General features: G+C 45.7%; 2 protein-coding genes across 3 annotated transcripts; both read left to right on the top strand.

The window, feature by feature from the left end:
• Positions 1 to 115: 115 nt before the first annotated feature.
• Positions 116 to 13,123, top strand: tulp4b (TUB like protein 4b). The gene is made up of 15 exons (XM_056589826.1): positions 116 to 193; positions 932 to 1,201; positions 2,893 to 3,021; positions 3,726 to 3,887; positions 4,219 to 4,406; positions 4,721 to 4,821; positions 5,162 to 5,328; positions 5,758 to 5,982; positions 6,833 to 7,067; positions 7,276 to 7,417; positions 8,114 to 8,258; positions 8,478 to 8,571; positions 8,973 to 9,116; positions 9,416 to 12,885; positions 12,995 to 13,123. The coding sequence occupies exons 1-15, from the start codon at positions 176 to 178 to the stop codon at positions 13,109 to 13,111; spliced, it is 5,607 nt and encodes a 1,868-aa protein (XP_056445801.1). The 5' UTR covers positions 116 to 175; the 3' UTR covers positions 13,112 to 13,123.
• Positions 13,124 to 14,842: 1,719 nt separating this feature from the next.
• Positions 14,843 to 24,777, top strand: LOC130382223 (MFS-type transporter SLC18B1-like). Of its 2 annotated transcripts, none has more exons than XM_056589838.1 (15): positions 14,843 to 14,949; positions 18,977 to 19,039; positions 19,127 to 19,254; positions 19,435 to 19,530; positions 19,617 to 19,690; positions 20,443 to 20,590; positions 20,798 to 20,954; positions 21,058 to 21,194; positions 21,398 to 21,499; positions 22,729 to 22,820; positions 22,918 to 23,013; positions 23,141 to 23,215; positions 23,987 to 24,080; positions 24,274 to 24,323; positions 24,478 to 24,777. In XM_056589838.1, the coding sequence occupies exons 2-15, from the start codon at positions 19,003 to 19,005 to the stop codon at positions 24,533 to 24,535; spliced, it is 1,344 nt and encodes a 447-aa protein (XP_056445813.1). In that variant the 5' UTR covers positions 14,843 to 14,949; positions 18,977 to 19,002; the 3' UTR covers positions 24,536 to 24,777. The 2 variants fall into 2 exon arrangements, with proteins under 2 accessions (XP_056445813.1, XP_056445814.1); XM_056589839.1 differs by having other exon boundaries at positions 14,850 to 14,949; positions 18,980 to 19,039.
• Positions 24,778 to 24,843: the final 66 nt, after the last annotated feature.

The following is a 24,843-nucleotide window of genomic DNA, read 5'->3' on the forward strand; positions in this document are numbered from 1 at the left end:
ATTCGTAAGAGATGAGCTGCTCTAACGAATTTAGACTTGACCAAATATATATGATGTCATTTGTTTCGCCGTAGATGTTTTTATTTTAAGATTCGGATAAAGAGCAGGTGCAGCACTCCACCGCGTCATCTGAATGGAAACATGGACGCCTTCAGGGGAGAACATTTGACCAATCATGTCCAGGAACTATGAGGTAGGCCTACGATTAAACTGCTGTTATCCACCACCATAATCAACCACCAGTATTCCGATTTTATGAATCTGCAAAGGTGTTACTAAGCGTTAATCAGTTATATGATTAAGCCATTGAAATCAAACCACCACTACTTTTCCCAGTGCAGAATATGAAACCCATCCTCCTGCCACCTGCTACCACCCATAGCATCTATTGGGTCAACATTAGGAACCTTGAGAAAGAACCCAGATTATGTTGTATTTAGCAACTTGCACTCATTGTTTAAATACTGTGTGTCCGCAAAAGACTCAAGACTCAGATTTCACCTAGACGCATAGCCACCACGTCCCTCCCCTCCTACTTATTGGATGTTGTACGTACTGGCACTTAATGTACCGGTACTCACTTAATGAATGTCATACTTAGTTATAGTATTTAGTTGTGTAGCGTCTTATCCTTGTTCTCTTTGTTGCATACAGGGAATGGGTTAACCTAATGGTTTGTATTGCTTGGCACTTGGTTCTATGAACTTCCTGTACCAACAGCGATATTGTTTCTCATTCTTATGACAAATTGACTTATTATAAGTCTCTTTGGGTAAAGGCGTCTGCTAAATGCCCTAAGCCCTAACCCTAACCCTGAATGTAAATGTAAATGTGTGTCATTCAGGAGCATTACCCACCCTCACGTCCCCCCTATCCCCCCCGATGGGGTTTATGGGTCATCCCGACACTAACCCTCTCTCTGCCCCCCCAGCCCGGGCACTCGGTAGGGATGCTGGCGGCCGTGGAGCACGGTCCCATCCTCTGCAGCGACTCCAACATCCTGTGCCTGTCCTGGAAGGGCCGCGTGCCCAAGAGCGAGAAGGACAAGCCCGTGTGCCGGCGGCGGTACTATGAGGAGGGATGGCTCGCCACGGGCAACGGCCGCGGCGTGGTGGGCGTCACCTTCACGTCCAGCCACTGCCGGCGGGACCGCAACACGCCGCAGAGGATCAACTTCAACCTGCGGGGCCACAACAGCGAGGTGGGGGCCCGCGCGAGAACCTCAGGAGAGGGGCCCCACGGGCACGCACAAACACACCGACAGAGTTTATTATCCTAGTAGTCATCAGGTTGATGTTGTTATCAGCGTAGAGTCATGCAACGTGGTTTATTATCGTCACAATTAGGGATGCAAATTATCGAGTAATTCATTAATCGATAGTTGTTTCATCTTATCGATCGATGATCGATTAATTGATAAGCGGCAATTCTTCTGAGAAGCTGAATTTCCTTCTGAATGTGACACATTTAGGTGGTAATTCAACAAAGTCGTTTAGTTGTTGTACTTTAAAATACTTCCACATATTGTGCATTTGGCGTCTTTGTCGTCATTAACCAACTTAAAGTGGCTCCATACTGCACTCCGTTTTGCCCTCTTCATCGTGTCAGTGTCCCGCTTTTCGTTTGTCTTGTCCTGCCGTGTTCCAATACCCGTACTGTCCGTACTTACTAGCCAAAATTTGAGTACGCAGTACTCCAATTCAGATCCGGCGAAAAGAAGTATACTTCAAGGACCCGGATGCCGTACTCAAAACGGGCTAATCGTGAAGTGTGGATCGAAGGACACTCCCCGTACTCAACGGCAGCCTTCTTAGCTACGTAGCAGAAGAGGCGGAGCCAGGCTGAGCCAAAGTCGGCGCATTTTCCACATAGCCTGCATTAATAGTCATTTTGTAGTTTTTATAGTTTTTATAGCTTTTTATAGTTGCTAGGCGTAAAGAGTTCACCGTTCAAAGCGGGATGTTTATTGCGGGGGAGGAGCCACGGCGGCAGTCGTGATCGTAATTTCCGGTTAGTGCACCACGGAGTAGCCTACTCGATTTGGAACAGCACTCACATCTGAAAAATTAACGTAGTAGCCAGTGCGGATAGTATACTTCCTTTAAGTATACTCATGGAAGTACGGGTATTGGAACACGGCCCTGCTTTGCTTGTGTTCCCGCTTGTGTTCCCGCGTGTGCGTCAAGTACGTCTGGCGTCAAGTGCGCCCTCACGTGGACGGTTGGGGAATTACGGGTTAAAATGCGATTAATTGCAAGTAATTTATTTTAATCGAGTAATCTCTTATCGACAATTAATCGATAATCGATTAATTGTTTGCATCCCTAGTCACAATGAGTAATCACATAGGTCATGGTCTCGATGAGTAAGCGTATCATTTATTACCACCGCCGCCGACGTATGATATCTTCATTGAATTAGTTCGAGTGAGGCTGTGTCACATTGGACTGCACAGTGAGATTTAACTAATAATATGGGATCATTCATTTGTTTATTACCCCCTCAAACGTCCGTTGTGTAAACAGGATTTTTAGTGCTGCAAAATCCCAGAATTTTTTTAATTTTGAATTAGGCTAATCAAAGGTTAAACTATCGTGCTTCACCAACGAACATTGTTTGGTTGTTACAGTAAATGAGTAATTAATAATAATAACACTAAAGTGTTATTATAGTGTGTTATTATAGTTTTAGGGTTTGGGTTAGATATTCCTTATTTAATATTATGAAAGCAAGTAATTCTAATAATAATATTCATGACAATTATTTAATTTTTAAGGGGATTTATATTTGACGTACCCTGAGCTATCAACTTAATCTCAAAAAGTTGTCAGTTCAAGCTAGCAAGTGCGCTGAATGTCAAGCCAACAGTTTAAAACACCACCTTGTTCCCAGGTGGTGCTGGTGCGCTGGAACGAGCCCTTCCAGAAGCTGGCCACCTGCGACATGGAGGGAGGGATCTTCGTCTGGATCCAGTATGAAGGACGATGGTCGGTGGAGTTAGTGAACGACCGTGGAGCCCAGGTTCAGTAGCATGTGTTTTGTTACTGCTGATTCAGACTTATGACACACACACACTCTTATACACACACACACACACACACAAACACACGCTCTTATACACACACATACACACACACACACACACACACACACACACACACACACACACACACACACACACACACACACACACACACACACACACACACTCTCTCTCTTATACACACACACACACACACACACACACACACACACACACACACACACACACACACACACACACACACACACACACTCACTCTCTCTCTCTTATACACACACACACACACACACACACACACACACACACACACACACACACACACACACACACACACACACACACACACACACACACACACACACACACACACACACACACACGCGCACACGCACACACAAATATAAATAGATTGATTGATATACCATTTATTCATATGATTACTGTACAGGATTGAAGACAGTGCATAATGTTTACAGTTGGACTAGAACGATAGTTACGATACGATAGGCTATTCCAGGGTCTAGGTTGGTTCACTTCAAAGCCCATAATTCTGGGGTGGATCACCCTACATCGGTAGACTAGTTGTAGGCTGCCTGTGTCCACATATGGGTCTGCTAATGTGAAAGGCATGCATAACGGTCCCAGACGGTTAATGTGGTAGTTGTTGTTGTTTGACCCACAGGTGAGTGACTTCACCTGGTCCCACGACGGCACCCAGGCGCTGATCGCGTACCGGGACGGCTTCGTGTTGGTGGGCTCCGTCAGTGGGCAGCGCCACTGGTCCTCCGAGATCAACCTGGAGAGCCAGATCACCTGCGGGATCTGGACTCCTGACGACCAGCAGGTACACCCCGTGTGTCTGCTGGTCGGGGTGTAGAGCAGCCATCCATCCATCCATCCATCCATCCTTCCATCCATCCAAGTAATGTTGTACGAGACACTTTTACATTTTTTCTCGTTGATTGAAATTAATTTAGTTTGTCAAACTAAACGTAAAAGTTAAGAAAATAAAAGAAATAATATAAAATATTATAAAATATATAATAAATAAATAATGTATTGTAAAAAAAAGTGTTGCATTAGATCACTTTGTAAGATTCAGGCAAGTGTCTTGTCCATTATCTGTGTCCTTATCGTAGATGGAGCATCTTTACCGTGTCATGCGTCCCCTACAGGTGCTGTTCGGTACTGCGGACGGACAGGTGATCGTCATGGACTGCCATGGAAGGATGCTGGCCCACGTTCTGCTGCACGAGTCAGACGGGATCGTGAGCATGTCCTGGAACTGCCCGGACTTCCTTGTGGAGGACAGCACTGAGAGTGACACGGATTCTGATGACAATGTTCTGCCATTAGGTAACAAGCCCCCTTTCATTCCCTGTACACTCCTTTGATAATTGTTGGTAACTGTTTCCATCTGGTGACCCCTGTTGACGACCATTTTGAATGGTGGAAGATAAACCAGACGATACTCGTAGATGCTAGAAGAAGAAAATACATTCAAGACAGAAAATATTTTTGGCCTAACTTAACCATGTTTTGTTTTAGCAATGAAAAGATGGATATATAAGTTCAAAAGACCTTTACCACCACTGAAATGTCAGTAGCGTTGCTCTGTGCGTGTAACTCTGCTGTGTCTTGACGAAGCTGCCTTGCTGCTTTCCCTCCAGTGCGAAGCATCAAACCCTTGTTGACGGTGAGCTTCTTATCAGGAGACATCAGTTTAATGAACAACTACGATGACCTCTCGCCTACCGTGATCCGCTCGGGCCTGAAAGGTACGCCTATCATCGAGTGACCTCATAGCACATGAGACCAGATTAAGTTTCACATCAAAGTTCAAATCCTGATGCAATTACTGATTAAGGAGGGTTTAGGGGAAAGAGAATTAAGTACTTGGGCAAGATTCACAGAATACAGTTGACCATTATTCAGCCTTTTAGATCAAACAAATGGGATACTATCGATAGCAGTGTTACAACAACCATATAGCTTCCATTTAGCCGCTGGCCACCCTCAGCAGCCTAAACTGAAACAGTGACACGCAGAAACTGAGTTATGGGTCAGTTGTAACAATCTGGTAATGGTGATACAATGGCATCCTTCCTCATTCTCCAGATGTGGAAGTCCAGTGGTGCTCCCAGGGCGACCTGCTGGCTGTGGCCGGCATGGAGAGACACTCTGCAGACCCCGACTCTGTCTGCGCCTCCAACACCAGGAACGCTCTGGTGAAGTTCTACAACGTCCAAGGGGAACACATCTACACCCTGGAGACGCCCGCGCAGGTGGTTACTCTACTCCTCCGATCATCAATGCTTTTACCTTTGTTGTAACATTTATTATATTGGGAGACCTATCGGTGAAGAAACAGTGTGGGCACAGGAAGTGACATCGCAGGCATGTCAGCATGGTTGAGCTCCATCCGATAGACCCTGAGCAGATGGCCACTGGCAAATTTCACAGTGCCTAATTTCACATCCTGTTTAAGGCCAGCCTCCTGACGTTTTTATTCAGTGCAGCAGTTAGGTTAGAGACGCAATGCAACATTCAAAATTGATGTACGCATGGTGGCAGCTATTAAGTACCGGTACATTGATAAATGCATCTGAAAATAATGCTACTAGCAGCATTGGGCGTGCGGAAGGCGTTGTTTGCGAGATAAATGTGCCGCTCACCACAGACCGGTCGGGATCAGTAACCGACGTGTGTTTCAGAGGCCCATCACTACCATCTGCTGGGGTCACCGGGACTCACGGCTGTTCCTGGCGTGCGGGCCGGCGCTGTACGTGGTGCGTGTGGAGCACCGCGTGGCCAGCCTCCAGTTGCTATGCCAACAGGGCATCGCCAGCGCACTGCGCGAGGAGAGGGACGTGGGGAAGCTGAACATGCCCTCCCTGCTCTGCTCTTACGTCACCACCGCCTTCATTCCCACCATCAAGGTACAGCCGATACCATCATGGACACCCCCAACCATTAAGTACCCCCCCACCCATCAAGGTACAGCCGATACCATCATGGACACCCCCAACCATTAAGTACCCCCCCACCCATCAAGGTAGAGCCAATACCATTGTGTACACCCCCACCCATCAAGGTACAGCCGATACCATCAAGATAAACCCCCACCCATCATGTACAACAGCTACCATTAAGGTACATCCCACCCATCACGTACACCCCACCCATCACGTACACCCGCTACAATTAATGTACACACACAAATTAAGTGACGCCACCACCCATTTAGCTACACTCAAACCCATTAAGGTACACATGAACCCATTGTGATACACATAAACCCATTGTGGTACACATAAACCTATAAACCCATTAAGGTACACATAAACCCGTTGTGATACACATGAACCCATTAAGGTACACATAAACCCGTTGTGATACACATAAACCCGTTGTGATACACATAAACCCATTAAGGTACACATAAACCCGTTGTGATACACATGAACCCATTGTGGTACACATAAACCCATTAAGGTACACATAAACCCGTTGTGATACACATGAACCCATTGTGGTACACATAAACCCATTAAGGTACACATAAACCCGTTGTGATACACATGAACCCATTGTGGTACACATAAACCCATTAAGGTACACCCCCAGCCTGGCTCTGGCGTTCTCAGGTCCAGGTTGTCCCTGAATGGGTTCAGCTTCGTCTTTAGCTTTGAAAGGCCTTTTGTATCCTAAATATACGATCCATGCATCCTGCATTATCATGTTGAATCATGATTTAATGTGTGTTTCCCGGCCCATTCCTCGCTTTAGCCTCCGATCCCGGACCCCAACAACATCCGAGACTTTGTCAGCTACCCCACCGCCGGCAACGAGCGGCTGCACTGCACCATGAAGCGTGCGGAGGACAACCCTGAGGCGGGGGGGCCCTGCTACACGCTGTACCTGGAGCACCTTGGGGGCCTGGTGCCCATCCTGAAGGGCCGGCGCATCAGCAAGCTGCGCCCCGAGTTCGTCATCATGGACCCCAAAATGGATGGCAAAATGGGTATGAGTACATTTTGAATACTGAAAAAAAAGGATGGACACCTCCTGAAGTGGTGTGAGAGGCTGACGAGGTCCACACAAGGTTCATACACATCCAATTCTGCCCAAAATAACCAGCCATTAGTATAAATAGTGTTCTCGTCTACGCAAATAATCCAACAACGAGTAAGCGATGGCTTTATGTGCGCCGGTCTGTTCTGTGTCCCCAGAGGAGGTGTGTGTGAACCCCATGATCTCCTACACTGACAGCTGCAACGGTTCTGACTCCAGTGACATCGAGCTGACGGACGAGTGGGTCGGGAAGAAGTCCCCAAAGCTGTCCCGTGGAAACAGGTCTCCCAAACTCTTCAGGTCCAAGAACATATTTATATTTACATTGATGGCATGTAGCAGACTCTTTTATCCAAAGCGACTTGCAATAAGTACATAATAAAGTGGAAGTATATATCGCTGTCGGTACAGTAAGGTTGCATTACATGTTGTCCTATGAAGTTGACTGTTATACCTTAAAGTAATAATATCGAAGATTTTCATGTCAATAAATGTTGGATAAGTCCCTTTCTACCGCCGATTGAACCGATTGGGCACACTGATGAAAGTCCTTGAAGTCCTTATGAGTATTACGAACTGGGTGTATGTGGCGACATTCCCGCGGAAAACGTACAAGCGGTGCACAGCGCATTTCATGCATAATGTGTTTGTGGTATGGATGATATGGGCAATTAACAATTACATATCTGGCTCAGAACAGAGACAGATTGGAACATTTAAATTCAAATGTATCCAAAAAAGGGTTAGAAGAGGGATTTCTGTTATGGATAATGTTTAGTGAGGCTGTCATTATTGCAAAACCCAGACAGGTTAATCACCCCTTATTACACAGTTACATACTGTTGAAAAAAGAACTGCGTCATAAACGCTCTGTTTTTACTAATAGTGGTCTAATACTCACAAATAACAGACCGTCGAACGCCGTAACTAACTATTCAGAACCCTTATTCAACAAAGCTGTGTAGTAAATGTATTTTGTACTTCATTGTTTCAAAGAATGAACATGGAATCCCGGAAATCTCCTAAGCTCTCACGAGCAAACCAGGAGGGCCAGCGATCACCACGCTTACCGTCAAAGAAGGCTCCGGTCCGCTCCCCCAGTCTGACTCGCCGGGAATTTTGTATGGACGGCATCACAGAGGTACTGCCTTATATTAACTCAACATTCTGCTTTATGGTCCACCTATTCCCTGGGCTTGTCCGTGGCGTGTTCGATTAGTGATGTGATGTGTGGAAAACAACTAAAACAGGTTGGATTGGACATTTTTGAGTGCCGATGCAGTACCCTCTCCCCCCCTTCAGTATTGATGACATGCCCTTCTTATTTTTGTTATGCCATTGCCTATTCTTTCTTTTGTAGCACAACTACCTCGCTCAAGTTACATCCAACATATGGGGAACCAAGTTTAAAATTGTCGGGCTTGCCTCTTTTCTGCCTGCCAATCTTGGTGCAGGTAAATATGAAAATGTTATGAACTATGTAATGCAGGTTTAATTTTGTATTGTATTTGAAAAGGCTAAGCTTTTGTTCAAAATCTGAATATTTCTTGGTTCTCCTGACACAATTTTAGATCCTAGATGACAAAAGTTGTCTGTTGATGGGATTTGTCCTTTAGAAACTCATTATTACAATAAATATTCTTGAACCACATCTATGGATTTAATGAAAGAGTGCCTTGACAACGTTACAGTGTAGATTGACCCCCAAAAATATAGATGATTTATTCTCTAAAATGTTCAATTTCAAGTGACACATTGAACACAGAACCACTACAAACCCGATCCTCTTGAAACTTCACACTCCTCACTCACTTATGCATATGTATATTATATTCTTCCATTTCTGTCATCCCAGTCATCTACAAAACCAGTTTACTGCATCTACAACCGAGGCAGATGACCATCTACCTTCCGGAAGTGAGGAAGATCTCCTTAGACTTCATGAGTCTGCCTGTTTTCAACCCCAACGTCTTCAGTGAGGATGAGGACGACCTGCCGGGTATGAATACATCTCTACAAGTATGCTTAATTAACAACAAAGCTATCGCTGGGCTAGAAGGCAAGGAATGGGAGTCTCTGCAAATGGCCTGATTCTGACAACAGAGCAAGGCCATTTGTGGCACATATTGTAAACATGATCTTATGACACAGATTGCTGCTGCACAATAATAATGAAAAACTACCCAAAGGGTGGCCTCAATGTGTTACATGCTCCTTTAAGAAATGGAGGGAATTGCATTGCAAAGGCATTTAAACCTTTCTTCATTTTGATATTTATCTCCTCCTTTCCATTTTAAGTGATGGGTCCATCAGGAGTGGCGGGAGACAACCCTCCCTGCACAGTCAACATCCCCATCGCTCCCATCCACAGCCCCGCCCAGGCTATGTCACCAACTCAGAGTATTGGCCTTGTCCAGTCTCTTTTAGCCAATCAGAACATTCAGCTCGATGTCCTGACCAATCCCACGGCCACAGCAGCGGTGGCTGCTGCTGCAGCGGCTGCAGCCGCCGTTCCGCCCGCCGACCACAGCCAGGATTCGGTTGCGGCGGCGCCGTATCCAGTGCCGACCCGGTACTCGAACCCGGGTCAGGCCATCTTCAGCGGCATGGACATGGGACCCCCTCTCCTGGCCGTCACTCCTCCTCTTCCGCCTCCTCCCCACCACCCCCCACCCGAGCCGCACCCTCACCCTCCCCACCACCCCCAGCGCTCCCGGGCCCAGCAGCTGCACCATCAGCCTCCCTCCAAGCAGTCGCAGCAGATGCAGCTGCAGCAGCAGAAGACGCACCATCAGCAGCTGCTTCAGCAGCCGCCGCCACACCACCACCATCAGCAACAGACACAGCAACAACATCTGCATCAGCAGCAACAACAGCAGCAACAACAGCAGCATCTCCATCAACAGCAGCAGCAGCAGCAGCATCTACATCAACAACAACAGCAGCAGCAGCAACAACACCAACAACAGCAGCAGCAGCAGCATCAACAACACCAACAACAACTGCAGCAGCTGCACCACCAGCAGCAACTCCTGCACCAACAGCAGCAGCAGGCGCAGCATCAGCAGCTTCAGCAGAGCCAGCAGCACGCCGCCAACCCGCAGCAACTCCACCATCAGCAGCAGCAGCAGCTGCACCAGCAGCAGATGCAGATTCAGCACGAGCAGATGCAGCAGCAGCAGCAGCAGATCCGCCTGCAGATCCAGGAGATGCGGCAGCAGCAGCAGCAGCTGCAGCAGCAGCACCAGCAGCTGCAGCAGCAGCACCAGCAGATGCAGCAGCAGTTGAAGATGCAGATGGCGCTGCCCCCTCCCCCGTCCGGGTATCCAACGCTCTCCCTGCAGCAGCTGCACCTCCTGCCGCCGATGCCCCCCCCGACCGCGGAGCCCGGACTGGACAGGGCAGAGCAGCACGGGCACGGGCACGGGTCCAAGCCCAGCCTCCCTCGCTCCCTGCCGCCCTCCTTCATCGACGCCGACGGCACGGTGGAGATCCAGATGAGGAAGATGAACCCTCCCCCTCCGTACCCTGGCACCACGGTGACGGTGACGGCGTCGGGGGTCTCGTCGTCGGCCATACCGCAGACCCTCATCACCAACTGCGACAGCCCCAGCGTACTGGCTCCGGACCCCTGCCTGAAGAAGGACGAGTTCCTGCTTCACCCGGTCACCCTGCAGTACCCCACACCCCTGGGCTACGAGAGAATCACCACCTTTGACAGCAGCGGCAACGTGGAAGAGGTGTGCCGCCCGCGGAGACGCCTCATTCGCAACCAGAACACCTACGCCCTCCAGGGCATCAGTGGCTCCGCCACCCTCAAGGTCACGTCGTCGGACAGTAAGAAGATCCAGCTGCCCTACAGCTCCGCCACTCTGAGCAGACTCTCTGTGCCTCGGTACTCCATCCCCAGTGGAGATCCGCCTCCTTATCCCGACCCAGCCAATCAGGTCCCCGCTACGCTCCCGCCTCCCCAGAGGATCGACAACACCCTCATCCATGCCACGCTGCGCCGGGACCGCAGGGACCAGGCTCTCAAAGTGCCGCAGATGATGGAGAGCTCACGGACGCTTCCCACCAAGTCGAAGGTGAACAGTGCGCTCGCGCTCTCCTACCAGCAGAGGATACCCACCGCTCTGTACACCTGCACACAGTGCAGCAGCAACAACAGCAGCACTAATGTCAGTGTCAGCGGGGGCGGGACCAGCAGCAGTGGAATTGCAGGGGGCACAGTGGTGCGGCAGGACTTCCCCCCGGGGAAAGGAGCTCACCATAGCACAATTATCGTGCACTCCAAGAGCACCTCCCCCCTCACCTCCCAGTCCTCCCAGTACAATCTGCTGGGTCCAGTAGACAACAGCAGGGACAGAACCGTGTACGTCAACTCAGCCTTCACCGAGGACGAGGCTGTAAACCAGCAGTGCCATCTGGAGAAGTCGCTGCGCCATCTGACCCTCGGCGACGTCGGTTTGACGGTCAAACGTCCTCCACCCTACCAGTGGGACCCGTCGTCCTCCACCTCCACAGAACACTTCTGGCTCGCCCCAGAGCAGACCATGTTAGCGCCTCCGCCGCCGCCACACAAACCCCCACCCCTCCTCTTCAGCCAAGCCCCGCACCTGGACATGGCCCGGCTTCCCTTTGTGTTCACCACCAAGCCTCCGAACAGCCCTAGCACAAGCACACTGACCTTTCCCTCCGGCTATCAGATATCCCTCTCGCCGTTTCCCCCTGGCATGGGTCATAGCGTGACGTCGACGCTGCAGAACCTCCAGAGCACCTCGCAGCAGAGCGAAACAATCGGGTCGTCGCCTTTTGCACAGCAGGGTGCGAGTCTGGTCCTCCCTCCGGGCTACCCTTCCAGCCTCGCTAACTTGGCTTGCTGCCCTCTACCCCCCATGTACCCAGGGGCGAGCTCCTGTGCTGGGCTCCAGCTGCACCCTGTGAACCTACACCCCTGGAACCCCTATCCCTGCCCTCCCCCGCCGCCAATGCAGGACCCCCCCTCCCACCCAGCGCCTCCCCTGCCTACCAAAACCCACCAGAAGTTAGAAAAGCCTATCCTTTCGCCGCCACCCCCGACCATGCCACCTCCTCCTCCCCCACTCCCTCCCCCGCCACCTCCCACAGAACCCCCGCCGCCACCCAAGGGCACCACGGAGGACCATGCAGAGTCTGCCAACAACTTCCTGGAGCCGCCGTCCCTTAACGACAGCCCCGTGCCACGGGAGTCTGAGCGTGTCAGCAAGAAGAGCCGCAAGAGGCTGGACAGCCGGGCCGAGGAGGCCAACATGCCCGCCGTCTCCGAGGGCAAAGGAAGGAAGGAGGGCCGCGCACTGTCCGACTTCAACAGCCTTATCTCCAGCCCCCGGCTCGGGGGGAGGGACAAGAAGAAGCCCAAGGGCCAAAGAGAGCAGCTCAACAAGGGCAAGAAGATGATGAGCAGGACCACCAACGAGTTCCAGGACAGCTCTGAGAGCGAGCCGGAGCTGTTCATCAGCGGGGACGAGCTGATGAACCAGAACCAGAGCAGCAAGAAGAGCTGGAAGAACAAGAGGAGTCTCCGGATGGCCAGCGAGCTGGAGGAGATCAAGTGCCGCAAGGCCAACGAGAGGGAGGACCGCAGCCTGGGCAGCCAGGGCTTCGTTTACGTCATGGCCAACAAGCAGCCGCTGTGGAACGAGGCCACCCAGGTGTACCAGCTGGACTTTGGTGGACGCGTCACTCAGGAGTCTGCAAAGAACTTTCAGATCGAACTGGACGGCAGACAGGTTTGTCACTCTTTCAGAAAACAGCTCCTCATTGATTGGTCGTCAGTGCAATATTAAACGTCGGCTTAATGAGATGACTTATCAGGGTTTGCTTTGTCGTTGATTTAAGGTGATGCAGTTTGGACGGATCGACGGCAACGCCTACATCCTTGATTTCCAGTATCCTTTCTCTGCTGTGCAGGCCTTTGCTGTTGCCTTGGCAAATGTAACGCAGCGGCTCAAGTGAAAGACTCTACTTATTTGTACTTAATAATAATTATGTTGTATTTCAAATACACGCATTGGATTTAGGCAAAAGCTAGGAATTCACCAAGGGAACAAGCAACATGAATTATTTGGAAAGGAATATAATGTGTACATTATCTTAAATATGCACATCATATACAATAGGTAGGATAGATATCTCACTTTAAGACCAAGAACTATTAACTCATTATGGACTTCATGTGTCAATGTGATTAGAATGCAAGTATTATGCTGGCTATAGGTATTGCGCTATAAAAAGGTCCACGATATAAATAAAGGTTTAAAATAAATATATTTTTGAAAAATATATATTTAACCATCAGTGGCAGTGGCATTTTTCCCAGCTCTAATTGGTTACATATGATGACTATAGAACTTATTAAATATCACAAATAATGCAAACAATTCAAGGTGAATACGTCATTTCAGACACTGGGCGCTTTGCTTTCATTTGTGAGTATGTACACAGTGATACATTTTCCTTCGGGAAATGAGTGTTCTTATTTGCGCTTTTTATGTTGATCACTAGCTGGTGTGACAAAGTAACAAAACTATTTAACTTTTAAATGGCCAAAAAAAAAGATATATATTTATGATCTATCCGTTATCCTGGTATTGAAATGAGGAGCAAGAGGAATTAAACCCTGGACACCTTGAGTTCTCTGGGTTTTTGGTTGTTTTTTCTCGGTTGGCGTTGTGCGTCATTTGTGTGTTGATTATTATTACGCTACTTGAATGTGAAGTGCTTTGCCTCCTGGAGGTCATGCTGCTTTGGATAGACTGAGCATGTCTGCAATAATGAGACTTAAAATTGATGTTTTACTTTCCAAAAGATGATATGAAGCTGCTTGTGCTGTCTGTATAATAAATAGCCTTTGTCGGGACATTTCATGATGAATTAAACAAAAGTAGTGGGTAGATGTTGCTAGTTCCTGTAATAGTCATTCGCTTTTTCATAGTGACGACACTGAGGGATGACTTTATTGATGATTGCATTCAACGATGACATTGGTTGGAATGCAACATTGTCATAAAACACCAGGTGCGAGATATATGTGAGTTGCTGCTATCGTAAACTATGATTTTGGTCAATATTTACAGATGTGTTTTATTGTCTTTTTTGGAAAATATTTAAAAGAGTTGTTTTTCCTGAGCCTATAATCGAGTAGCCTACGTTTCATTTCAGAATGCCACTTTTATACTTAGTTATTTTCAGTTATTACTGCCTTACTTGGTTGCCTAATTGTCTTTTTTTCCCTTTTTTTTGTAAACAATACATATGTAAAGTAATGGTTTATAAGCCCAGGAACTTAATAAAATACTTTCTTTGAAATGCTTAATAGTTCTGTATTGTTCATACTATACAGAATTAGTCAGAGTAAACCCCTGGTTAAATAATGTTCTTATTTATTATTTTCTTCTGACTATTTATGTACCTTTATATTTGTGTTCTGTGTGTACATTGCACCATATGTATATTGTTTCAATGCTGATATCACTGTAGCCCTTGAGAGATAAATTTAAAGTAATTTACCCTTCTCTGTTTGTAGGGTACTGCTTTGACTAACAATAAAAATAAAACGAAATTGCTACTAGTTACAAATCAAGCCATTGGCGACACCCATAAGCGAGGTGTGAACATTTAGGCTTACCAGTAGAGGGCAGTAGATGTGTGTGGGATGAACTGGGAAGGGTTTGTTAAGGTCAACAATCGGGACCGTGCATACGGAAAGTCGACTACAGATTAGAACGAGAAGGTGCGTGTTGGCAGTACAAATAAATTCTCCTTTGAATAGTGATTGTGAAGTTACCACAAAGGTAAGATCATACTCAGACGAGTTACCGCTACTCGCCTGACGCACTGCACATTTCGAGTTGTTGTTTGTATATTAATCGACATGTCCATTGCATAGGACATGTAAATGCACCAGATTTAGTCATCTACAGTCCCTGGCAGGCAGATGTTAGAGAGAACATACAAAAACATAAACGCAAGCACAACTACATGGACATTACATGGACAAGGACACAAACTAAAATGACAAGACGTGATGTAACATGCCAGAATAAAATGATTAAAAAAAGAAGAGAATAACAAACAAAAAACATAAAATAGTTAAACATGGAACTCTTAATCAGTTATATCCTAATAAGCTCAAAATCACAGACAAGAAGGAGGTTAGTACCACAAGTTAACACATTACCTACTATGTTTAAATGTTTGTTTGTCCAGTAGCAGTTGCTTTATGGATTTAGGGAAATTGTTTAGGGTCTACCTAGAGAGCATACACCACCGCAAGACAATACACCAACCGACCACCTACAAAACATTATAATACTATTATTATTTACAATATAAACACTGTAACAATGACAAAGGCTTCGAATCCAATGTTTTATGGTCACGAGTCATTTATGGGAGGCTTTGTTCCTGGCTTATAACTCTTGATATCACGATTTTCTGAAAGTCCAATGAATGTACTTCCGAAATGAGTCAGCACGTAGTGGTGGATTTAATGATTCGTTTTCATGATTCAGTTGGCGTCGGTCAGTTCGCCAAGAGGAGTCGTTCGCGGTTCGCTCGTTCAGTCGAGTTTCCGGTAGCGGTGAATCGAATCATTGAATGCACGGTTCTCAGCTGAGTCAGTCAGACTCAGCTCCTCCCTCGTTCTCATTCTCAAACATCAACATTACAACTTTAACCAGACGCAGCGGGATGGGGGGTGTAGTTGATTATTGGATGTCTAACATATCAGCAAGATAATAGACTTGATTTAGCAATGATGGTGGGGGTCCCGGGTGTTTTAGGCTCTCATAAACAGAACCCTGTGCAGCCCAAGACTAAATCTAAAATATATGCCAAAATTAACACTGCCTTCAAAACGAGAGCTGGTAAATTGTGAAAAATGCATTAAACTGTTATCAGAAAACGCGGTTATATGCTATAGACACTAGAGCGGGCCATAACTGTCCCGCCAGATTATTCTGAAGTTGTATGTTTTTTTTTTGGTTTTTTTTCTTAGAATATCGAATATCTATATCTGTTAGCTTAAATGTAAAGGGCAGGATACAGTGAATTTTTTTTTTTTTCACAACCGTTTTTACCAGACCATCGTACTTAATTTCTTTTGTACAGAAGTGAAATGAAAATTGAGCGGAAGTAGGTAGGTGGGCGGTGCCAGGCTAGAAAATGCTGCTACTAGTCCCGAAAGGTTAGAGACACACTCGTCACGGTCACACGTAAGCTGAGAGGGCCTGAGCAGGAGTTATTAGAAACTATGCAATATTAAATTAAACGGAACCCCCCTCTCCTATGTACAACAATCATGGCGACCCGACATTACGTACCAAAAGTCCACAAAAGATTTAAGAAGCCAAGCTCTGAGACTTTTCTGTTTAACGCAAGTAGTCTCTGATGAGGCTACTTCGCATACAGCTCTTCTAACGGTGGGTAGGCTAGGAACGGAGGTTTGTGTGTGTGCGCAGTCGTCAGCACCCGCCATGGTGTGTGTGTGCGTGTGTGTGCGCGCAGTCAATCTGCAACCGCCGTGGTGTGTGTGCTTGCGTGCGTGCGTGCGTGTGTGTGTGTGTGTGCAGTCAGACAGCACCCGCCGTGGTGTGTATGTGTGTTGTGTTGTGTTGTGTGAAGTGGTTTAACGCCTCATGCCCACTGCACCGTCAGTCAAAGGACAGAAGGCGTGGCTGACGGATGGGGGAGCTTTCCAGGGTCGTCAGAGCCCGAGTAGTGTCACAGTGCTTAAATTTGCATACGAGATCTGATTGGATGACGGATCGTCGCTGCCGAAAAAGTTTAACATTTTTCAACTTTTTGACGGAGCCTTCAGCGCACAGATCCACAATGCATTGCGCGTCCGTCCCCATTCAAAGTCAATGGGGATCAGTCAACGGACGGAGGCAGTGGGCACGAGGCGTAACGCCTCGTGCCCACTGCATCCCTCCGTTTTCTGATCCCACATTTTCTGATTACGAGTTGTCCATTATCAGGAGTTAATGGACGACGCGGAGGCCACGGTTTTCCTCCACGAAGTCCAGATCTGGTACAAATTGGAGAGGTTGTATTTTCAATTAATTGTTTTACTGCTCCCTACAGCCCGATATTGATACTATTTGGCGGGGTTCATCTTGACCCATGTGCCTTTGACTACACCAAGTACATTTTGGACGATTACTTGAGCAGTTGGACTACTTGAGCAGTTGGAACTTTGGTCCCCAACAGCCAGTTGGTCCCGCTCAAATCAAACATTCGACTTTCAACTAGGAATTCTGGCGTCCTAGGATTGAGGAACACACCATTAATCTAATCTTCGACTAAATGTATACAGGGAGCAGGCTGGATGCGTGCAGGCTTGTTAATTAGCCTGCGCCCTAATTATTAGGAGAATTAGCATCTTGAATATTTACTACAGCGTTTTTACAGCTCAATGCATTTTCGCAATGATTCCGTCTTTACTGAGATATTCCTGAAACGCATCAAAGAAAAACGGAGGGGAAAAGATTGTTTTCGCCCATGTGGACGGGGCCTGAGTAAATCTCACCCTTAATTAGGCCCCGTCAACACAGAGCCGAATTTTTACCGCATAAGTCTTGTGCGTTTGGGCCGACCGTCCAGACGGATCCGGCAGATGGAGGTTTGCCTAATTGAGAAAAAATACTATTACCGTATTTTCCGGACTATACGTCGCATCGGTGTATAAGTCGCATTTATTTTTAAACATTTGAACAAGAACGTTTAGTCTGGAGAGACTGAATAAAATTGCAATAGCAATATAGGTGTGTCGGTCCCACTCGTAGTTCTGAGAGTATACCGAATTCAGTGACACCGGGATTCCACCGGACGCGTATGCGCCGCGGTCCTAAACCTGAGCGCACGATCGGGAGGTGGAAGTTGCGCTTTAGATGCCTTCACAAGTCCAGCGGAGGGCTCCAGTTTTCGCCGGCCAAGTCATGCGCTGTGATATGTGTGACAGCTATGTTGCACAACTTTGCAGCTAAGGCTGGGGTAGCTTTGGTTGAACCGGAGGACATTGAGGACGATGACGACGAGAATATAATTTATTCGGTGGTGCAGTAGGCTTGCAGCGTTCAGTTGTAGGCCTAATGAATGACGGTGCCATCTTGCGGCCGAAGATTATGTACGCACAATTTTGGCATATAAGTCGCTTCGAAATATAAGTCGCAGGACAAGCCAAACTACAAAAAAAACGCGACTTATAGTCCGGAAAATACGGTACTATAAAAAAATAATAATAAAAAAAAATCTTGCTCATTAGTTCTTATGTAGGCTAAAATCACTAGCTGGTGTGCCATGTTAAGAAGGCTAACTTAATGATCTTCTTAAATGGCCAAAGAAAACCCCATTGTAGTAGCTTATTTGTAAAGTTCTATATATTTATGATCTTTAAAATGAAGCAAAGTTCATATCAGACAACAATTCACCTTTACACATAAAAAATAACCTCTAGCTTGCATGACTGAGGAGGATGTTCATTTGAAAACCCTTTATCTTAGGCCTCGATAGTCAACAAGCTACTTTCAAATATTTTAAATTGCATTGCATCACTGCAGAATGTAGCATAGGAGTCAAGTTATTTCCCATGCATACAGGCTTTTTTATTTAAAGTATGTCTGCACTGGTAATTCGTTTTTTTTACTTTATAAGCTTTATAAGTGTAATTCTTGCCTAAATGTAAAGTGCTATGAATGGCCTGCTATTTGCAGTATGCTCGATTACAAGCTTGCCTTTCCAAGAATTTCGTTAATATTTAGACGTAAATTCTATAGTTTGTGAATGCTCAAATGCTATAATTTTATGATTTTAACACAGAAGGAATCCAAAATCCAACGTTGGACATGGAACCCACAGAAAATACTGCACTCAAAGAACATGGTGAGTGCTTATGGTTAAAAAAAACGAATACGCATTCTATTCATGTAACTTGGAGATAACCGTTGTCCCTTTTTTAACTTTGTGAAGATGGTCCAAAAAGTTCTTCGCCAGGGAGGATGTCGCGGACACAGTTATTTACATTAATATCCATTGGTTCTGTAAACTTTGGCTCAATGATTTGCTATTCAATACTTGGCCCATTCTTTCCCAACCTGGTAAGCTATATTGCAACGGTTTCATCGACGCATAAGATTTAAACGGTTACTGCCATGAGATGTAGGCAGACAATTTCACATGACCACAAAAACATCCATATAAATTTTCCTTTTACAAATGTAAAATATTAACGTGAACTATAGAACATGAATCAACATTTTCCCTTTCCTCCAACGCAGGCGTTACAGAAGGGAGCCAGCCAGACAGTCATTGGTCTAATATTTGGCTGCTATGCGCTATGCAACTTTGTTGGTTCACTGCTAATGGGAAAATATGTAAGTTGATAAACCTTAACGTCCATCTCATTTGTAGATTATTCTCTTCCATGATTGTATAACATATTCTTCTACCTGGTTCTCAGATTGTCCAGATTGGTGCAAAGTTCATGCTGGTGTCAGGCCTGTTTGTGTCAGGTGGATGCACTATCATGTTTGGGTAAGTACAGAACATTGGAGATTGAAGTCCTTTGGTTTGATAGTTGATTAGAATAGAATACAATGACGAGTATTCATTTTAAAAATAAATATAATTACTTTTTCTTTTGAATGGAAATTCAAGTCTAGTAGCCATTTCGGTACATTCCCATTTTCGCTTTTATCCAAAGTAACTATTCAAAAACTCGTCCCCAGGTTTGCTGCTCCATTCTTAATCACGAGAAGAGGTTTAGCAGGGCCAAACTAGTCCAGCCAGGAAAAGGTCTGGAGCAGGTGTGAGGGGTTAGGGTTCATGCTTGTGACAGGCCTGTTTGTTTCAGGATGATGCTGTATTATGTTTGGAAAAGTTACAGAAAATAGAAGATTTGAGGTCTGATAATTGATTAGAATATATATACATGTATTTATAAAAATATATATTTCAATGTATTTTATCAGCTACATTATCTTAAATCAAAGCTAGAGTAGATTAGATGTTAAAAGGTGGAGGGTGTAGGTGGTGGGTCGGCTGTAAGAACGGTTTAGATCCATCAGTGTCTGATAGGTCAACGTAGAAAGTATGGGGATGGTGGTTTGGCGGAGAGAATCTCTTAAAAAAAAAAGTAGAAATATAATCGCAGTCTTGGACGAACGGCCATGAGGAGCTGGAGTGTTGGGTACATCGTGAAGAGAGGAAACTTCAGTTGAATCACTTTGCTGATTCCAGAAAATGTGACGGTAAATCATCTTTACTATCCCTCTTCTTTCAAACAGATTCCTTGACAGAGCTCCCTCGGGGACGGTGTTCATCGCTCTCTGCTTCATTGTGCGGAGCATCGACGCCATTGGCTTCGCTGCTGCCGCAACCTCTTCTGTCGCATTGGCATCTAAAGTCTTTCCAAACAATGTAGCGACTGTCTTGGTAGGTCTGGCCTTCCCTGATGTCACTGGCATGTAGGTGAGGTGTATGAAAAAAGCACATGATGCATTGTTTTGTCTCTCCTATGTTCCCCGTATATGCTAACAAACTGCTGGCCGTCATGCTTCCACTTTTCTACAGTTGCTAACGAGTCTCCCTGGTTTTCATTCCAATGTACAAGCCTTCTTTCCCTCATATCGTCCCGACCAGGGTAGTTTGGAGATGTTCACCGGACTGGGTCTCATTCTGGGGCCTCCTTTAGGAGGCTGGCTGTACCAGGCTTACGGATATGAGCTTCCCTTCCTTGTTCTGGGCTGTATCCTACTGCTGATGGTTCCATTCAACATCATCGTCTTGCCCAGCTGCAGTAGGCATTCATCGATTTCCGTACATAAAGATAAAGAAGACTTCCTGGGGTAATAACTAATCATGTCAATACTTTATTGTCATGCTTTTCTTTTGTCACACAGCTGCGGAGCCCTCTGAGAATTCCTTTTTGCAATTGCTGAAAGTCCCCAAAGTATTGCTCATCTGCTTCTTCATGTTCAGCTTAAGCTCAGGCCTGGGCTTCCTGGACACTACCTTGTCCCTGTTCGCGATTGAGAAGGTAAACCCAAATTTTACAAATGTTACAAGTGTTACAATGTTGCTGATGTCATGTTTATGGGTCCAAAAAAGAAGGGAAATTGAAGTCTCCCTGTGTTATCTGTGCTTTAGAACTAATACAAATATTTTGGGGGCGGGGGGGGGGGGGGGTTGTCACCAAATAATAATAAACCCATTGTAATAATCCCTTTCTCTTGTATCTAGTTCGGTCTTACCCCGGGCTATGTGGGCCTCCTCTTCCTGGGGTTCTCCTTACCTTACGCTTTAATAGCGCCTGCCCTCGGTTTCTTTGCTGATAAATATCCTGTGAGTCTCAAGTGGGGTTGTAAATCTATAAGTCTAAAAACTCTTGCAGTAGAGAATGTTAATGCAAGTGTTGTTTTGGTTGTAATGAGCTTTGAGTGTACATTGTGTCTAGGGTAAGGTTGGGGTCGCAGATCTTCTGAATGAAGCAATGGCTACACTTACACTACAGTTCAAAAGTTTGGGGTCACTGAGGGTGCACTCACACTAGGCCATCTGGCTGTGGCCGTTGGCCGTTTTCACACCTAACCGTGCTCAAATGGCCCCATTGTTCTCTGGCCTGCACTCACACTAGGCCATCTGGCCGTGGCCGTTGGGCGTCGCAACTGTGGCCTGGCCACGGTAGGCTCTTGTACATACGTCATCACGTCGTAAGTAACACGTCATCACCAAGCGTCCGCTGCATGGACCATAATAAAGTCTGCCCCCAGTCAGAGTTCTAACAACAATGGACAACAACACACAGAAAACAGTTCGCACTTTGCTGAGTCTGTTGCTTATTTGGATATATGTTTACCGTTTAATGGGACAGAAGGCTCGTCGCCTTTATTATGTCCGTGGTTGTCGCATGGACTATACGTCATCCAGCTCAGGTTGCGTAGCCGTGCGTGTGTGCGTGTCGGCTCATTAGCATCTGTACCGTAGCGGCCCGTGCCGTAGCAGCACACCTCTCCCAAGTGGCCAAATTGGCCCAGCCTGGCCAGACTGGCCACACTCACACTGGCAGATTTAAGCACGGTTAGGTGCTAAAACGGCCACGGCCACGGCCAGATGGCCTAGTGTGAGTGCACCCTTAGAAATGTCCTTATTTTTTAAAGAAAATAATAGTTTTTTCAATGAAGATAACATTCAATTAATAAGAAGTACAGTCTAGACATTGTGAATGTTAGAAATGACTATTCTTGCTGGAAACAGCTGATTTTTAATGGAATATCCATTAAATATTCAATTTCCTGCAACCATCACTCCTGTGTTCTCATGGTAAATTGTTTAGCTATGCATGTTAAAAGGTGAATTGATGGTTAAAAAACCCTTGAGCCATTATGTTGTTATTTAAATCTGAATAAAACTGGAACTAGCGAGTATTCCAATAAATTCAAGCAGCGTAAATAAAACAGTTTTCATTGAAAAAATGAAATTGTCTGCGTGACCCCAAACTTTTGACCCCAAACCTTTGGTGGGCCTCCTACCTCAATACCATTCTAACAGACTCCTATTGGTCGTCATTTCAGGCAACAAGAAGTTGGTTCATGATTCTCGGTGGCCTTCTCACTGGGCTCGGCTTCTGTTTTCTTGGTCCAGCACCGTTTCTCCACATTAGCAGGTGTGCTGAGTAGATACAATTATTCAAATTAGTCCGACACTCCTTTCTGGGTAAGTGAGGTGACGTTTCCTCTCTTGTTCTGTGTTCCTCATGGTAGCCAGCTGTGGTTGTTGATCTTCATGCTGTGTGTGATTGGCTTTGGTTTGGGCGCAGGTTTCATGCCCTGCTTACCAGAGATCATTTCAGCAGCCTAGTAAGTTTCTTTAAAATGACGTACGTTACATCTACAGTATATTTCCATAGCCTCTCTAGAGTCTGAATGAAGTACTAATATTACATTACTTTTTTTATCATTCTGAAATATTCTTCTTGGGGGACAGTGAACAGGGCTTTGAAGAAGGACTTAGCACTCTGGGAATGGTGTCTGGACTCTTTGGGGCCTGTTGGTCCATGGGGTAAGTCCTAGATTGTCTAGCCTATTGGTTGATTACCAAATTCTGTTTCAGTCACACGGTTCATACTGTGCTCACGATAAACCGGTGAACAAACAGTTTATATACCCCATGTATCGTGTCCAGTTTACATTTAACACTTAAATAATCAACATTGCTAGCCATAACGAATGCTCTTAGGATAACACCAAGTTCATCATGGTATGACTACACTAAATTGTTACTCTGTTCTATTTACATTTAAGGTGCAGTGTGTCAAATTTAGTTGCGTCTAGCGGAAAGGACTTGGCCAAAATGGAATTTAATTGGTTCCAATCCTCAGCCCCCCCGTTACATGAAACTAAGTCCTACACACTGCCCCTTTAGTTCTGCTGTAGGTATGAGTGGAGAGTTGCTCTGCGTTTCTCCCCCACATTCGAACCAATCACAGAAGAGATGCCCTGATTGGTCAGATATAAGCCACAAGCGGTTTATAATCTAAATGAGCTCATAAGAAGACGCATTCCACTCCAAACTGATCTCACTCGCTAATAGCTGATGGTTGACTGATCCATTTTACCCAAATTACTCTCAAATAATATCACTTAAATCCTACCTACAACAAATACTAATTTGTCAAGCAATTTATTCTTCTAGGCATTATTGTACTTATTTAAATGTTCTTACACAAGTTTGTGGATACTTGTCTGGCTAAATTTCTATTTGTGTTTCCACATTATGACTTCTAATTGTGGAACTGTTTGAAAATAAGACTGTTTGTTTGCTCCTGGTAAGGATATTCTATGGACCCATGATGGGTGGCTTCCTCACCCAGCAGCTAACCTTTGTGTGGGCGGCAACCATCCAAGGAGGGCTTTCAGGTTTGGCTGTAAGTCGACTCATATTGTTCAGGGCCTGTTTTCCCCTTCCCCTTACCTCAGGATATTCACAGCCTAAGCATGTCAGGGTAAATAGTATTTTAGGGTTCTTATTTTGGGGTACGAAGCATGTTAGGTTACTACAACTTCTACATTTTCCCACACACATCTATTCTACAAATCTATGCATTATCTTTTCCACAGACCACGCTACTTGGGATTTTTTATCTCTATGCAAGTTTCAAGAAGCACAGGTAATCTATCTGGGTTTGGTAAATCAAACCTAGATGCACTGACTGTTGTTTATTGACTGTAATGTTTGTTATTAGTTTATTTTGTTTTTTAGATATATTCACTGCGCAGTCTGCAGGTCAAAGTTCATACATTCTTTTCCATTTTGTTTCAAAGTGTTGCACAGGTATCTGTAAACGATAGTCCCGGAGACAGAGACAGGCTTCTGGCCTAACCAACAGCTGAAGAAGACTTTGATGGGGTGTTAGAAGCCTGACTGGATAGGCCAGACCTTTTGGTTCCAACCTGCGGTGACCTCCACAACCTACCGGTCCAACGACACCCACTGCCGTCTAAGCTTCAGATAGTAGTCGTGGTTTCGTATCGGACCCTCGGATAGCAATACTAAATTATTTTTTACTAATTGTATTATTATTAAATAATTAGGACAATGGAAAAGGGAGATTTGATCTGGTATGTAAAAAAGTCCCAAAATTTAGTAAGAAATCATAATTATTGGAAGAACGATTATAGAGTGTTTGA

The sequence above is a fragment of the Gadus chalcogrammus genome, chromosome 5, assembly GCF_026213295.1.
Source record: "Gadus chalcogrammus isolate NIFS_2021 chromosome 5, NIFS_Gcha_1.0, whole genome shotgun sequence".
NCBI classification, from domain to species: Eukaryota; Metazoa; Chordata; class Actinopteri; order Gadiformes; family Gadidae; genus Gadus; species Gadus chalcogrammus.

Coding starts and splice junctions, on each gene's coding strand:
- tulp4b (XM_056589826.1), top strand. Junction 4,407..4,720: donor GTTCTGCCATTAGGTAACAA/GCCCCCTTTCAT, acceptor TCCAGTGCGAAG/CATCAAACCCTTGTTGACGG. Junction 8,572..8,972: donor GCCTGCCAATCTTGGTGCAG/GTAAATATGAAA, acceptor CTGTCATCCCAG/TCATCTACAAAACCAGTTTA.
- LOC130382223 (XM_056589838.1), top strand. CDS start 19,003: ATGGAACCCACAGAAAATACTGCACTCAAAGAACATG. Junction 19,040..19,126: donor TACTGCACTCAAAGAACATG/GTGAGTGCTTAT, acceptor AACTTTGTGAAG/ATGGTCCAAAAAGTTCTTCG. Junction 24,324..24,477: donor GCAAGTTTCAAGAAGCACAG/GTAATCTATCTG, acceptor TTTGTTTCAAAG/TGTTGCACAGGTATCTGTAA.